This window comes from Pelodiscus sinensis, chromosome 5, assembly GCF_049634645.1.
Source record: "Pelodiscus sinensis isolate JC-2024 chromosome 5, ASM4963464v1, whole genome shotgun sequence".
NCBI lineage: Eukaryota > Metazoa > Chordata > Testudines > Trionychidae > Pelodiscus > Pelodiscus sinensis.
The window spans coordinates 19,421,900-19,436,737 of record NC_134715.1 but is presented as its reverse complement, the minus strand read 5'-3'; the positions used below and the strand labels follow the sequence as shown (position 1 = coordinate 19,436,737).

Genomic DNA, 14,838 nt, shown 5'->3' with positions numbered 1-14,838 from the left:
GTTTCCAGCCAATAGGAGCTGAGGAGTGGGCTGGGAGATCACAGGAAGCCTTCCCTTGGGAGTACAGAGCCACATGGAGCAGCTAGCTGCTTAAAGCAGTGGCTGCTCTGTGCTCGAGAGTCCTAGCAGGGTGTCTGCGGGCTGGATCCAGCCAGTGGGACATATCATGCTGTACAGCAGGGGCAGGCCAATTTCAAGCTGCATCTCCACTGGGAAGATTTACTGGCAAACATTTCTAGTGAAGATAAGCCCTTGCAGAGAAGAAACAATTAAGCTACATTTAATATCAGGGCAACTGTACAGATGCACAGCAACCATCCATTTCACTTTATACATGCCCTTTTTAAAGTTACAGGTGATTCCCACTCCTCTATTACCAAAAATGAAGGTTACCTATCAAAGCATCAGCTAAATTTTCAAGGTGATATCCTGGGTATTTTTTTTAAAAAGTCATGCATTTTAATTTAAGTATGTTATGAATCACAAGGTGATTTTTTGTTTAACAAGCAAAGGAAAGACCTTTTTAGTTTTAAATACATTTCTTATAGCCATCTTTTCATGTTTCTAAGCAAAGGAAATAAAAATTCAAAACAATCTCTGAGTTCCACATTATTTATACAATGCTTGATTTTAGTCCTATCAGTAGGACAGAATAATATTATGTACTGACGCCCAAGGAAACAACTGGGAAACACATTTTATTAATTATTCAGGTCTGCCAAATTAAGTAGTGCATCATTACCTCTAGAAGGAATCTGGTTATTTTCCAAACTGGATCTGGACCCAATATTTAAGCTGTTTCACATTCATTTTTATACTGGCTAAAAATACAATATCCGGCACTAACACATAAATTCGGACCTTTACATAGGCTTTGTCTGCATGTTAAAGTTTTAAGTGCTGCCATAGCAGCACTTAAATGTAGCAGTGTGGTCACGGTGGTTTAACTAGAGCTCTCCCATCCCAGCTCTGCAGGTAAACCACTTCCATGAGGGAAGTAGCTAACAGCACTGTAACTTACTGTGCTTGGGGGTGGGTGATGGAGGAGTGTTTTGTCACACCCCTGAGCGAGAAAATTAGAGGCAGTAACTTGCCAATGTAGACAAGCCCATAGTTTCCCTTCCTTCTACAATCTCTTGAGTCTGTATATAAATGCCTCTCTCTGGAGCTATTTACCAATAAAGATGGACTAAAAATACATGTAGAAGTATGACCCATGGGACAAATACAATACAGGTACAGGCTGCAGCTCCATTCCCACCACAACAGGGCAGTTACAATTTTGATCAGTCATATTAGGAGCATTTGGTGTTTCAACTACATAATTACCTTGAGGCTATTCTGCAAGAATAGCTTAAGCTGGCACTTGTAATACATTAAGAATAATTTTAATTACCTATGCAGGGGAAAGCACTAAAAGAAATGATAAGCTATGTAAGAGGAACCCCTCTGATATTTTAACATGACACAGTATCTAAGTATTTTTATTTGTTTTACATTTCAATCCAGGATATAACAACCACATCGGAGAGAACATAGAACAGGAGCAAATCAGAGAACTCCTAACCCTATACAATTGTCTTGTTTTATTACAATTATGGAAATATGCTTAGGAACTATTCTTTCTATGACAGCAGAACAGAATTTGACACTTTTCATATTCTCTGGTCTCAGACTACCTAACCACCTCCTCGAGTAGCCATCTCATTTCCTCCTGCACCAAGGTGATGATCTACCATACTTGTAGTTTACAGAGGAATTAGGGTATCTACCGGACAGTCCGGTATTTGCACCATCTGTCCGGTAGAAAAATTCAGAAAATACCGGACATATGCAATGTCCAGTATTTTCTGAATTCCCAGCTGGGCTCCGGACAGAACCCTGGCGGGGGCGGGAGAGCAACTGAGACGTGGTGCTACGATTGGCGTTAGGAGCCTCTGGTCGTGTGCAAAAGCCAGCAGGGGCTGGGACTCCCAGCCATTCCTCCCGCCCGGCTTCTGCACACAACCAGAGGCTCCCAGCCCCAATCACGGCCCCACCTCTCAGCTGGGAGCCTCTGGTTACAAGCAGAAGCCGGGCAGGAGTAGGGGATCCCAGCCCCGCCCGGCTTCTACAACCAACTCGCAGTAGTGCCTGCCAGGGGCACAGCCCCTTGGACTCTGGCTGCATCCCCTCCTCCAACCAGCTCCGCTTCCCGCCCCCCTTCCTCCGGCCTCCCTCTCCTGCTGTCCAGCCCTGTGGCCCCCAACCATCCCCAGCTCTGCTTCCTGGCCCCCCCTTCCTCCTAGCCCTCTCCCTTCCTCCTGGCTAGCCCCGCAGCCCCCGGACTCCCCCCCCCCGGCCAGCTCTTCTTCCCACCCTGCCCCCCTCCCGGCCGGTCCCTCCTTCCACCCCCCCCCCCCCCCATGATCAAGTGTGTCCGGTTTTTTGGTGGGATCTACCTGATAACCCTAAGGGGAATGCAACTCTTCCAAAGTTCCCATATACTTCCAGTTGTTAGAGATCAAGTCACCTCTAAACAAAGATTCAGGGAAAGAAAGGTTAAAATAAAAAAGAACTCGTGAGAAAAAAAATGAGAATGCCACCAAAAATAAAGATAGTATCCAGAGGAAATTTGTAAAGATTCCACCAAAAATATCTAATCCTCAAGAAAAAGTGAAAAACAATGGTTAAGTTTGGTGGTTTAGGGCTTGTTTATGCTTTAGTCATTTTTCAGCAACTTTCCAAGCCCTTAGCTGTAACGATTAGCATTACCACACATGGAAGCTTGCGACAATTCCTATTCCAAACACAGCCATTGCAAGGAGGGAGTAAAAGAATATGAAAAAAATGAGTGCTTTCAGCTCCCTTCCCCTAAGTGAAAGTGATTTAGTGTGTCACAACTGTGAATCTGCAGAAATAGGGTTTTTTAGCCACAAACACAAAAAACTTTATTCAGTAAAGCGCTCTAACAAGTGATTTAGCTTCAGCAGGACATAAGTGCTTTGCTCAATCAGGACGAACTTAAAACACATGCCTAAGTATTTGTGGAATTGAAGTAAATTAACTGAATGTACAGAAGAACCCCCCCCCCCCCTCTCTTTTTACTTAGTAACAGTAATCTTAGGTTGGTTTTTCCCCCTCTCACTATAGCAAGTATAGAGTTATCAGAGGAAAATGCAAATTTAAAAGGTATTTCTTTAATTATAGTAAACTAGCAGGTGAGGCTCACCTTTGAAGAGACAAAATCAGTTTATGTAGATTACATTTATAGGAAAGTTAAAATATATATTAGAATTTTTTATTAATATGCTTGAAAAAGGGAAGTAAAAACATTTTTAAATTTGTAGGATTTCAACTTCAAACATTATTCATTTTATTGAATAATTACCATATATAGTACATTTGAATCTGAAACTCAAAGCTTCCATTACTCTTTCTGTAACTAACTTCATTGTGAATTGTAACAGTAAAAGTTTTCTTTGCACTAAAGTGGCAGTTTAATAGGTGACTTGATTTTAATTGTATTAACAAATATTTTTATGAATTCTAATAATAATAAAAAATAGTCATGACTTTTTTCTGATGAAAAATAAAAATAAATTATTTAAACCCTTTACCCTGCACAGTGTGGTGTAAAAAGTTATGCATTCAGCTAATTTAAGTGGCAGGACTATTTATGCAAAATTTGGTAACTATCTAATTGCTAAGTATGACTTCATTTTGCACAAACAAATCCACAAGGAAACCAACTCTTCAAAATATATAGTAGATAACTCTGCCCACGAAAGCTCATGATACCATTTACATGTTTTGTTAGTCTATAAAGTGCTACCAGACCATTTGCTTGCTGTTTTTTTCCCCCTGTAACAGACTAACTCGGCTACCCCCTGAAGCTCTCCATAACATTGATTAGGCAAACATGCAAAAAAATTCCAGATGCTTCCAAAATGCATTTAATTTTTCACAACTTCTTTGTAGTATAAGGAGAAGAGAAGCTAGGGAGACCTGAAGGTCCTCTTTTACTTGGAGAACGTAAATATCCTTTTGAACAATGATTTCATACTGAGCAGTGTATCTCATCGGTGTAAAAAGCTTTAAAATAGTCAGAAAAGGTGTGTATCCCCTATTTAACATATGCTACTTTCCTAGAGGAATTTACAATCTCAGTTCTAAGGGGAGATTTTGGAAGATACATACTGTTTATTCTTCCCTTACATTATAAAAGCACATGAATGTCACATGAAAAACCATGAGGAACAGAGATTAAGAACTTGTTTCAATATCCATCTGTTCCTTGCTGACCACCAACAGAGGTAAAAGCTATCCTGTCTTCCATTTAAGGTTTGGACTGAGCACCACAGTGAACCCCAAAGAGAAATGTGAATCCAACAGAGGAGATCTGTTAAATCTCTGCGGTCATTCCAGTAAAATTACACCCTGCTTGTACAAGCACTGCACAAGCATGAAGATGAACATAGTCTGATACCAAGAATATCATGTTTACAGCTATGCGTTCAAGTGATAAAAAATCCCGTTTAAAGTGTTAACCAGTTTAACTGGCACACAGAGTCATGCAAAAGATGGGGCCACCAGAGCAGCCAGTTAACTGGTTACCCTTTATATTCCTAGTGCATTTCACACCCATGCAAACATTTATTGTGTTTATACAGAATGTACATTGTTTAAGGGGCTTTGTGGGGTTGAGGGACATAATGGGAAATGATCCCTATCAATAGTCATCAGTTGAATTCAATTCTTCTCCAAATCAGATCCTTAAGCATCTTTTTATTAAGCAGTAGGTCCCTTGCATCCATTGAAATTATTAGCTTTGCATAGATTCTAAGGCCAAAAGAAACCACTTTGATCAACTAACCTGACCTCCTGTAGAACACATGCCGTGGAACTTCCTCAAAACAATTCCTAGTGAATCTTTTTTAAACAGAACATCCAATCTGGATTTAAAAATACTCACAGGTACTTACAGACTTAATGCAGTTACTCCTTAATCTTCCTTTTATTAAATTAAATAGATTGAGCTCTTGAAGTCCATCACCATAAATCATGTTTTCCTAATTCTTCAATCGTTTTTGTGGCTCTTCTCTGAACCCTGCCCAATTTATCTACATTCTTCTTCAATTGTGGACCAGAACTGGACACAATATTCCAGCATCAACCACAACAGTGTAAAATAACCTCTCAAACTCTTATTCTCAATTCCTTTTTTATGAATCCCAGGATTGCACGAGCTCTTTTTTTGCCACAGCAGCATTCAGAGATCATATTCAGCTGATTAACCACCATGACCAGTGTTTCTTGTAAGATGAGTGCTTGGGCGGTTGCCCGGGAGAGATTCAAATGCCACCCACCTAATTAGTAGAGTGCCCACAGCTTTCCACAGCTGGCAGGATGTGTTTCTATTGGCGGTACACATCAGCACGTCTTCGTATACATAAAATTTATTCTGCACATGGATGGAAAAAGTTAGAGGGACCATGGACCATGACCCCCATGTTTTTCAGATCTCAGATTTCCCAGGAAAGAATCCTCCACTCTAAGTATGAGCTACATGCTTTGTTCCTAAATGAATACATTTGCATTTAGCTATATTGAAGCATGTATTGCTTGCTTGTTCCCAGATTATCATACTATCCAGACTGCTCTGAATCAGTGACCTGTTCTTGTCATTATTTATTAGTCACCCAATTCTGTGTCATCTGCCAACTTTATCAGTAATGGATTTTATTTTTCTTCCAGGTCAAGGATATAAATAAAAAGTTCATTAACTTAAGGCTAAAGAACAGATACTTGCAGGACCCCCGGAAAAAGACTTATGAAATATTGATTCCCTGCTTACAGTTACATTTGCGACCTATCAATTAGCCAGCTTTTAATCTAGTTAATGTTGATTTAGGGGTTTTGCAATTAAAATGTTGTGTGGTACCAAGTCAAATGCCTTTATAGAAGTCTAAGCCTAACACAAGTTGAACCTCCCTGGTCCGGGACACTCTGGTCCAGCAATAACTGTGGAGCACTGCTTCCGACAGACCCCGGGAGAGTGTGGAGTCTGTCAACAAAGAGGCAGAATTGATGTCCTCTGGTCTAGCAATCTCTCTCATTTGGGACTGGTCAGGTCCCCAGCGTGGCGAACCAGAGAAGTCCAACCTGTAGCTTAAATTAGGGAACATCTGTCAGGTATATTGGGTGTGGGGCACAAGCAATTGGGATTCTAATGTTTAATTAGACTGGACCGGTCCAATGTTTTTTATTAGGGATTGAATAGTCTGTATCTCTGCAGACCTACTTCATATTTTCTATACCACTGCAGTTAAATGCCAAACCTCTCCAAAAGGCAGCGTATCAAAATAAATATTTAAACCCCTTTTGGTGTTTGGAAAGGAACATTTTTACACACTAATAAAACCCAACGATGTCTAGAAGCTTTGAAGGAATGTTTAAATATTTATTGAGTTATGAAAACAGTATTTAGAGTGAAGATATGTCTTTTCTTGAGCTTATAGAAGTTATTTCAACATGTACACATTTTCATTACATTTACACAAACAGATCAGAGTTTTCTTGGAACTACCATATGAAAATGAGATTTAAATCCTACTTTGACATCTGTGGGAAGTCTGCAACTGATTTTAATTAGAGCAGGACTTAAGTTTGCATAATTCTAAACAAAAAAAACTTCAATATTGTTTTTTCCTCCTTTCAGATACAATTGTCCTCAAATCTTTACAATGCATTGGAAAACATTGCAATACTTTATTCATGTTATGTACTATTTTGTTTTCTCTGCATACTATGTGACATGATGCAGAAGAACCATAGAACTATGATGAGATATGGTATAGATTAGTATTTATGGACTTTTAAAACCATCTATTAGGCCTAATGCAGGCCACTGAGGCACCTTGGAGCTCTAAAGTCCTGTAATGAATACTACCCCTTGTCCTCTCCTTTCATCAAAACAAACAATAGTAAAAGGGTAAAATCCTGGTCCTACTGAAGTAATTGGCAAAGTTGGCATTGATTTTAACAGGATCAGGACTTCATCGTGAATTCAAGTACTGCTTCTCTCAAAGAAATAAGACACCAAAGTCTACAACAGTTTGTGTTGTTCAAGTCAGCAAACATCTGCATTTGTACATAGAGATAAAGACAGATTAATAGTAAAAGTGCACTACAGGTAGTCCAACTTACATTGGATCCCTACTTACAAACGGGGTGAGGTAACCCCACACTAGCTGCTTCCCCCCAGCAGGCCAGGGAGACGCGAAGGTAGCGCCCCCCCAGCAGACCAGGGAAGACGCGGAGCGGCTTTTCTCAGCAGACACCTCAGCTTGAGAATAAAAGACTGAGGGAAGTGAGGTGTGGGAGAATAAAACTGAGCTCTGGAGAAATGTTTGGCTAGAGTTTCCCCTACAATATGTACCAGTTCCGACTTACATACAAATTCAACTTAAGAACAAACCTACAGTCCCTATCTTGTACGTAACCCGGGGACTGCCTGTCCTCATGCCATGAAGATGGCAAAAAAAAATGACAGAACTCAATGCATATCATTTAAGGGATTAGTAGCCAAGAGGAATAGATGAATAAGCACTGGGGACCTTAGAAATACAGACACATAAAAAAAAACCACAATCAACCAAATTTTTACTCCCTCTGCATAAAAACACAATCTTTCAAAGGAAGAGAGAAGAAAAGGCAAGAAATCCCTCTTCACAAAAAGTAAGTGAAGACCTGACAGTAGCACGGTGGGTTACTGCACTGACCTTTCACCTCAGTTCTACTAGGTCTCATGCATAAATGACATTGACAGTCTTGTTCTAGTCTTTCCTTTTCCGTATCACATAGATGGTGTAACTGGCAACTGAGCTCAATGGTTCTAGGTTTTGAAGAGCGGGTTGAGATGGAGTTATAATCCGAAGAAAATTTGTACAGCTTGAACATGGAAAAGCTTGTACAGCTCTTGCTTGTACATAATCAAAAATATACAGAAGATATTGCTTATTTTCATAATTTAAAGGAAAGTCTACCTGTACACAGAACATATGTGGAAAAAGAGCTTTTACTAATGGTCAGGAAACCACCATGACAAGCAACATAAAGGACTAGCATAATTCAAACAGACTGACACCAGTAAAGGAGAGGACAACTAACTCCCTTGAAGGTCCTTGTTTGAGAAAAGCCTGATGCTGTACTTGCAGAATGAAAGAGACCAATATTCAAATAAGGACTTGGTGGGGAGTAGGGAGAAAAGGGCACTGCAGTACAGCTTGAACCTCTCTCATCCAGAACTCTCTGGACAGACAACATCTGTGCTCCAGCAGGACCACGGATGTTGCTAGACCAGAGTCCTCAGCCCCAGAGGTTGAGTGTGGCTGGGAGCAGAGCCCGTTTGATCATCGGCAGCCTCCAGGGCCAGTGACCTAGGAGTAGATAACTCCTGGAGCAGCTGCCGCTGTGCAGTCAATGGGGGCAGGGAACCCGGGGAGCAGCTGCCGCTGCGCACGCAGAACTAGGGCCAGGGAGAAGAGTGTGGGATGGGGGACAGCAAAGCCAGACAGGTGGGTCAGAGGAAGTCAGGCCTCCAGGTTCTTCCTGGACAGCAGCCAGGAGGGCAGCCTCAGGAGGCACAGGACGCCTGACCTCCCCTGGTATAGCAGATTCCCTGTTCGGGACCACTCCGGTCTTAAAGGTGCCAGACCAGGGAGGTTCAACCTATATTTCAAAATCAATGCACTGTAAGTATACACAGATGCAAAAATGTCATCAATAATTAGAGCGTTGCCTTTAAGCTTCCAAAGTACTGTTAATACAAAAATGAACTTCACAGAAGAATATTAATTTGAAGTCATTATGTTTACTGAAAGAATCAGAACATTGGTATTCAAGTTTTACATCAGAGGATCACTGGTCAAAATCAGGGCTGTTCATTAAAATCACAGTTAACTCATTCAATTAACTAAAAAAAATTACGATTTATTGCATTGTTAAACAATAAAATACCAATTATTGTATGAAATATTTTGGATTTTTTTTCTACATTTTCAAATATTACAACACAGAAAACAAAACATACAGTGCTCATTTTATTTCTTATTAGAAAAAAGATAACATCTTTCAGGTCACCTCATACTAATATTGTAGTGTAATCTCTTTATCGTGAACATGCAAAAACTCAGTCCTACTTCTTGTTCAGCCAATCACTAAGACAAGTTTGTTTTTGTTTATGTTTATGGGAGATAATGCCACCAATTTCCAATGTCATCCAAAAGTAAGAACAGATCTTTACATGGAACTTCTGTAGCCAGCTTTCCAAGGTATTAATATGCCCAATATGCTAAACATTTGTATGTGCCATCATGCTTCGGCCACCATTCCAGAGAACACGCTTCCATGCTGATAATAACGGTTAAAAGAGAGAATATTAATTTGTGACCAAACTCCTTGGGGGAGACTGTATGCCTCCTGTTCTGTTTAACTGCATTCAGTCATATATTTCATGTGATAGCAGAGCAGTCTTGGATGTGTGCTGGGTCACTGTTTTAAAATTACATTCACAGCAAATTTGACACAACACAACACAAAGAAGGTATTAGTGTGAGATTTCTGAAAATAGCTACAGCACATTACCCAACATTTAAGAATCTGACGTGCTGTACAAAATCTGAGAGGGACAAGTTATAGAGCACAACTTCAGAAGTCATAAAAGACCAACACTCTGATGTGGAAACTACAGAACCTGAACCATCAAAAAAGAAAATCAGCCTTCTGTTGGTGGCATCTGAGTCAGATGATGAAAATGAACATCCATTGGTTCATTCTGCTTTGGATTGTTGTTGAGTAGAACCCATCCCCAGCACGGCACATAAATATCTCACAATACTGGCTACAACAGTGCCATATAAATGCCAGGTAACATTGTAAACAAGACGTGGGCAGCATTATCTCCTGCAAATTGTAACCAAACTTGCCTGAGCGACTGGCTGAACAAGAAGGAGGACTGAAGGAGCTTGTAGGCTCTAAAGTTTTACATTGTTTTATTTTTAAATAATGTTATTTTTGTACAGAATTCTAAATTTGTAAGTTAAACGTTCATGATAAACAAATGGCATTACAGTACTTGTTAGGTGAATTGAAAAAATACTGTTTTTACAGTGCATTTATAATCCAAACAATCAACTGACATGGTGCACTTTGTATTCTGTGGTGTAATTGAAATCAGTAATTTGAAAGTGTAGAAAGACATCCAAAAATATTTAATGTTATTCTATTATTGTTTAACAATTGTGTGATTAATGTTTTTAATTCCTTGACAGCCTTTGCCAAAACCAAAACTCATGGCAGCATAATAAAAATACCACTTTCCATGTAATGTCTGTTCAGTTATTTAAGTCTCAGTCTTGATATTAGTAGGCCACATCAGAAGAGCCTACACCACCACCAGTGCCACTGTGTGTCATCTCAGGAATGGAACAAAGTGATTTAACGGGCATACGAACTAAACTGTTTGCTGAGCCTCTAGCTATAGTGCCCATCCTTTCTCCTACACAGTGAACTGAAGATTTCAGTCTCCATCATTACAGTTACCTAAGAATGTTCACTCGTTACAGCAAAATAGTTTACATTCTGAATGTCAATTGTAATGAATGGCAACAAATCATTTTAACAACATCATCCTTTAGATTCCTTGGACAAATTTTTAAAGCATGTGAGATTTGGCCTTCTGACCCACTGTGGTTGACTGGAGTCAAGAAGCTAAGACTATGAACACTGAAAACATACCAAGTTGATGTAAAGTGACAGCAGAGAATGCATATAGTAATGTGTAGTGGCAGAAAGTATTTCCCGCACATAACTATTAAACGGTGAGAACAACCCTTTCTTAAAAAACATCCCTCACCTTAAGTTTCTCTCCGTCAGTTACACAGGTAACTTTGGAACTGCAGAAAATCTCAGCAATTACATGGGATCATGCTGCGGGATATGAAGTATAAAGTTTAAATAAGCTTTAATACTTCAGAGTCCACAGAGAAGCCTACCGGAGAATGGAGCTACCAGCCATCTACACCTGACTCCCAAGGAGGAAGCTTTCCTGCCACAGGGAAGCCTCTTCCCTGGCAGTGGAGCCGGCAGCGTCTGCCAGCCTGCCTGGCTCTGGGGCAGGAGACTTCCCAGCCACAGAAAAGCTCTTGCCCACCCAGCTCATGGAGAGGCAGCTTCACGAAATGCAACTGACACTATTAACCAATGAACCTCCACTTATCGGTTAAATGTTTTCACTCAAACATCCCTACTTAGCAGAACGTAATCTTTCTTTGTTCAAGACGGTGTATAGAAACCTACAAACTGGACATACAAAAATCATGCCACCCTTGAAAGTTGGCATACAATGCCAATATTTAAAGGGGCCCATCTATCTTGCATCTGCATTTGGCTTTTGGTTCTCTGTAATGTTATCAGCAAGAACTATAGATTAAATCCTGCACTATTTACTCATTGAAAGAACAATGATGCCATTCCTTTCACAAACGGCTTCAGAAAAGAATAGATACTCCTTTTCAAGTCTGAAGATCAGAAAATGGCAGAAGCAAGTTAACAACTTCAGAGGCAGGTTCAATATAGCAGGAACTAATTTTGTTCCTTGATACTAAATATTACCAGACCACCAAAAATTTGTGAATGTATTTGCCAGTCTGCGGTATTTAAAAAGACTGGGAACCACTGTCCAAAAACCACTGAGAATTGGCTGAGGAGCTCTCTTGATGATTATTAAACACTGGCAAAGTTCCATATGATTAGAAAAAAACCCCCCTAATGCCACGCATATGTTTCCAAAGGGTAAACTGGATGACACAATCAGGCTGGTTAACCTAGCATTGATCCCGGGCAACCATTATAGGAAGGGTGATGTGAGATAAGTAAAGAATTAAAAAAGATGGAATATAATACATACCAATGTCCACTAACACTTATTTTCCATAAAATAATGTTATCAAATAAGATGATAGACAAGATCACAAACACAGTTTTTTTAAGGCAGTGGTTCTCAAAGTGGACTGCAAGACCGCCTGGGTAAGCCATTGATAAGCCCACATCACTTCGTTTATTAAAGTGTCCCTAGCCGCAGAGCCTTGCAGCTCCCTTTGGCTGCAGTTTGCCATTTCCAGCCAAGGGGAGTTGCGGGAAGTGGCGGCCTGAGTCAGGTCACGGCAGCCCAGTGCATGGGGAAAGGAGGAGCGGTTGGGAACAAGATACTGCTTAAATCAAGTTAATCACCTAAACCGTAGGTTTAACCAGTTAACTGATTAACCAGGATTGTACATCCTTATTGCCCTTTTCCAGTTTTCTGGAATCTTTCCGTCTTCCATGACTTTTCCAAGATAATAGTGAATAGCTCAGATCTCTCCTCAGTTGGCTTCTTGAGTGTTCTAAGATTCATTTAATCAGGGCTGGGTGACCTGAAGACATCTAATCTGTCTAAATAATTTTTAAGTTGTTCTTTTCCTATTTTAGCTACTGAACCTACCCCATTTTCACTGGACATCTACCATAGTGAGGGCCAACCACCAAGAACTTTCTTGGTAAAAAATGAAATGAGGAAGTCATTAAACACCTCTGCCATTTAGGGTTACCACATGTCCAGTACTGGCCCGGACAGTCTGGTATCTGTGGCCTCTGTCTGGTAAAAAATGTCCGGTATTTGCTGTTTTTCTCTGACTGAAGGCTGCTTAGGACACTCTTCCCCTGCCCTGTCTGGCGGGGCGGGGGGGGGAGGGGGGGGAGGGAGGGGGAAGAGGAGATGGAGATTTAAAGACACAGTGACTTTTTTGTGTGTGCTTTTTTTGCCCAACAAGCAAACTTTTTTTGTGAAAGTATCTGGCAACCCTCCTGCCATTTCTACATTTTCTGTTATTGTTTTTCACTCTTCATTGAGTAATGGGACTACTCTGCCTTTGGTCTTCCTCTTGGTAATATATCTGTAGAATATGTTAACTCTTTATGTCTCTAGCTAGTTTGAGCTCGTTTTGTGCCTTTGCCTTAATTTTGCCCCTACATACTTTATATTCACCCTCTGTAATTTGACTTAGCTGCCACTCTTTGAACGCCTGCTTTATATATTATATCGAATATATTCCATCTAAGATATGGAAGAAAATATACATAAAGTCACTGTCAAATCAGTATTGCAGATGACACAAAAAACAGGCAGGCTACAATTCTGTCAATAACTAAACAAGCTTACATTTGTTTCTCATGCAGTGTGTTATGTTAAAGAGGGAGAGAGTTCAGTCTCCAATGTCAGTTAAGTTATATTCAAGAAGTCAAAATTCCACTGAAGGGTGGGAGGAAAAGAAAGAATTCATGCAAAAGCAGATCCTACAAAGTTGACACACACCTATACACAGAACTTCTGTGTTAAGCAGCAAGCTCTAATTTCAGTAATAAGTTGTTAAATTGGGAAGACTAAACTTTCACACAATACTCTTGGGAGAGTGAGCATGTGTTATTTAAAACCTTGGCACAGGAAGGTAGCATGTCACTTAAATACATAGCCTTGCATACAAAATTACAGTTCTGCTTTACGATGAACATCTAGATTCATTTCTAGCTCTCTGGCAAAACATGGCAGAGAAAGTACCACAGTATTACATTTTTAAAGAGACATGGGATTTATGTAAAGTTTCTGCCAAATCCTGACGTGCAAAAAATAATTCCAAGGAAGTGAAAAACGGCAACAGTTGTTTGGCAGCTCAGGGCTCTAGACTGAATGCATATAAAATGAACACTGCATGTCATTCAACGAAGTGAATAGTCAGGTTTTCCCAGAACATTTTATTTGCAACAGCTTATTATTTAGGCAGGAATTATTATATTTTTTTAAATTAAAATCTGAAAACAATCTAGAGTTTTGTAAATTAGGTTAACTCGTCTTCTGGTCTGCAACTTTATTTTTATATCTCGTCTATGGGTAAGTAGGAGTCCAATTTTAAATAATAATCCAGAAAATGACATTCACCTAATTAGCAGCACTTAATAAAATGCTTCTATTTGTAGCTAAGTAACAGATATAAGACTCAGAGTAACACAGAAAAATCAAACACTGAACTTGCACTGCATATTGATCACAATGTTCTTTGAGGACTCTGGAACGTAGATACAAAATGGTGTACACAGAGTTGGTACACATTCCAACATCTGTCATGGAGAATCTCAGCTCTAGAGAACAGAATGTTTCATTAATATTACCAGTCTGAAAAGTTCACAAAAGCGAAGCAAATCCAAATTCATTTTTTTCTGCTGCTTTATAATCCTCTAAACATAATCCCATGCTGTCTCTGTTTGCTCACTTTTTTTTTAAATTTGAAATAACAGAAATATTTTCCTTTGGGAAGGGAAGGGGAGAGCTACACAGCAACTGCACGTTGTAATGCAGCTCTATTCATGTGATCCATCTTAGAGAGGAAAGCAAAGACTTGTGAACTGAACCAAAAAAAGGAAGGATTTTCTTACTACATCTTAAGAAAACACTAAAGAATCAGTTTATGGGAGGCATACCTGGAAAGAGGAGGAGATTAAGGAAAGATAGAAAGCCTTTTCAGTTGATCTTTAAGAGTATAGTGATACAAAGCCCTTGGAGCCTCTTGATCCTCTGGTATGCACATGGGGGCTTGAGAAGACCATTTTAAGCCTAGGAACTGCTTTTATTTGCCACAAATCAAGTATAATCACTTCTATGTTAATTGCCCACATGCACATTTTTTGTAACTTTGTTCATCCAAGAGCGTTATGGCAAAAATTTCCCGATGATGCTGTTATTACAAAAAGAATGCGTAATAGAGC

The 14,838-nt window shown here is 39.8% G+C and overlaps 1 protein-coding gene across 13 annotated transcripts in view; it reads right to left on the bottom strand.

Annotated features, from left to right (window-relative positions):
• Positions 1-14,838, bottom strand: part of PDLIM5 (PDZ and LIM domain 5) — a 217,902-nt gene that overhangs the window by 172,881 nt on the left and 30,183 nt on the right. Inside the window, exon 1 of one of the 13 annotated variants that reach the window (XM_075929619.1) lies at positions 4,965-6,404. The exons of the other annotated variants lie outside the window; for them this stretch is intronic. Within the exon in view, the coding sequence (XP_075785734.1) occupies positions 4,965-5,045 (81 nt within the window). The 5' untranslated portion in view covers positions 5,046-6,404. Of the gene's footprint in view, positions 1-4,964; positions 6,405-14,838 lie in introns of those variants that run through there. 13 annotated transcript variants of the gene reach the window in all.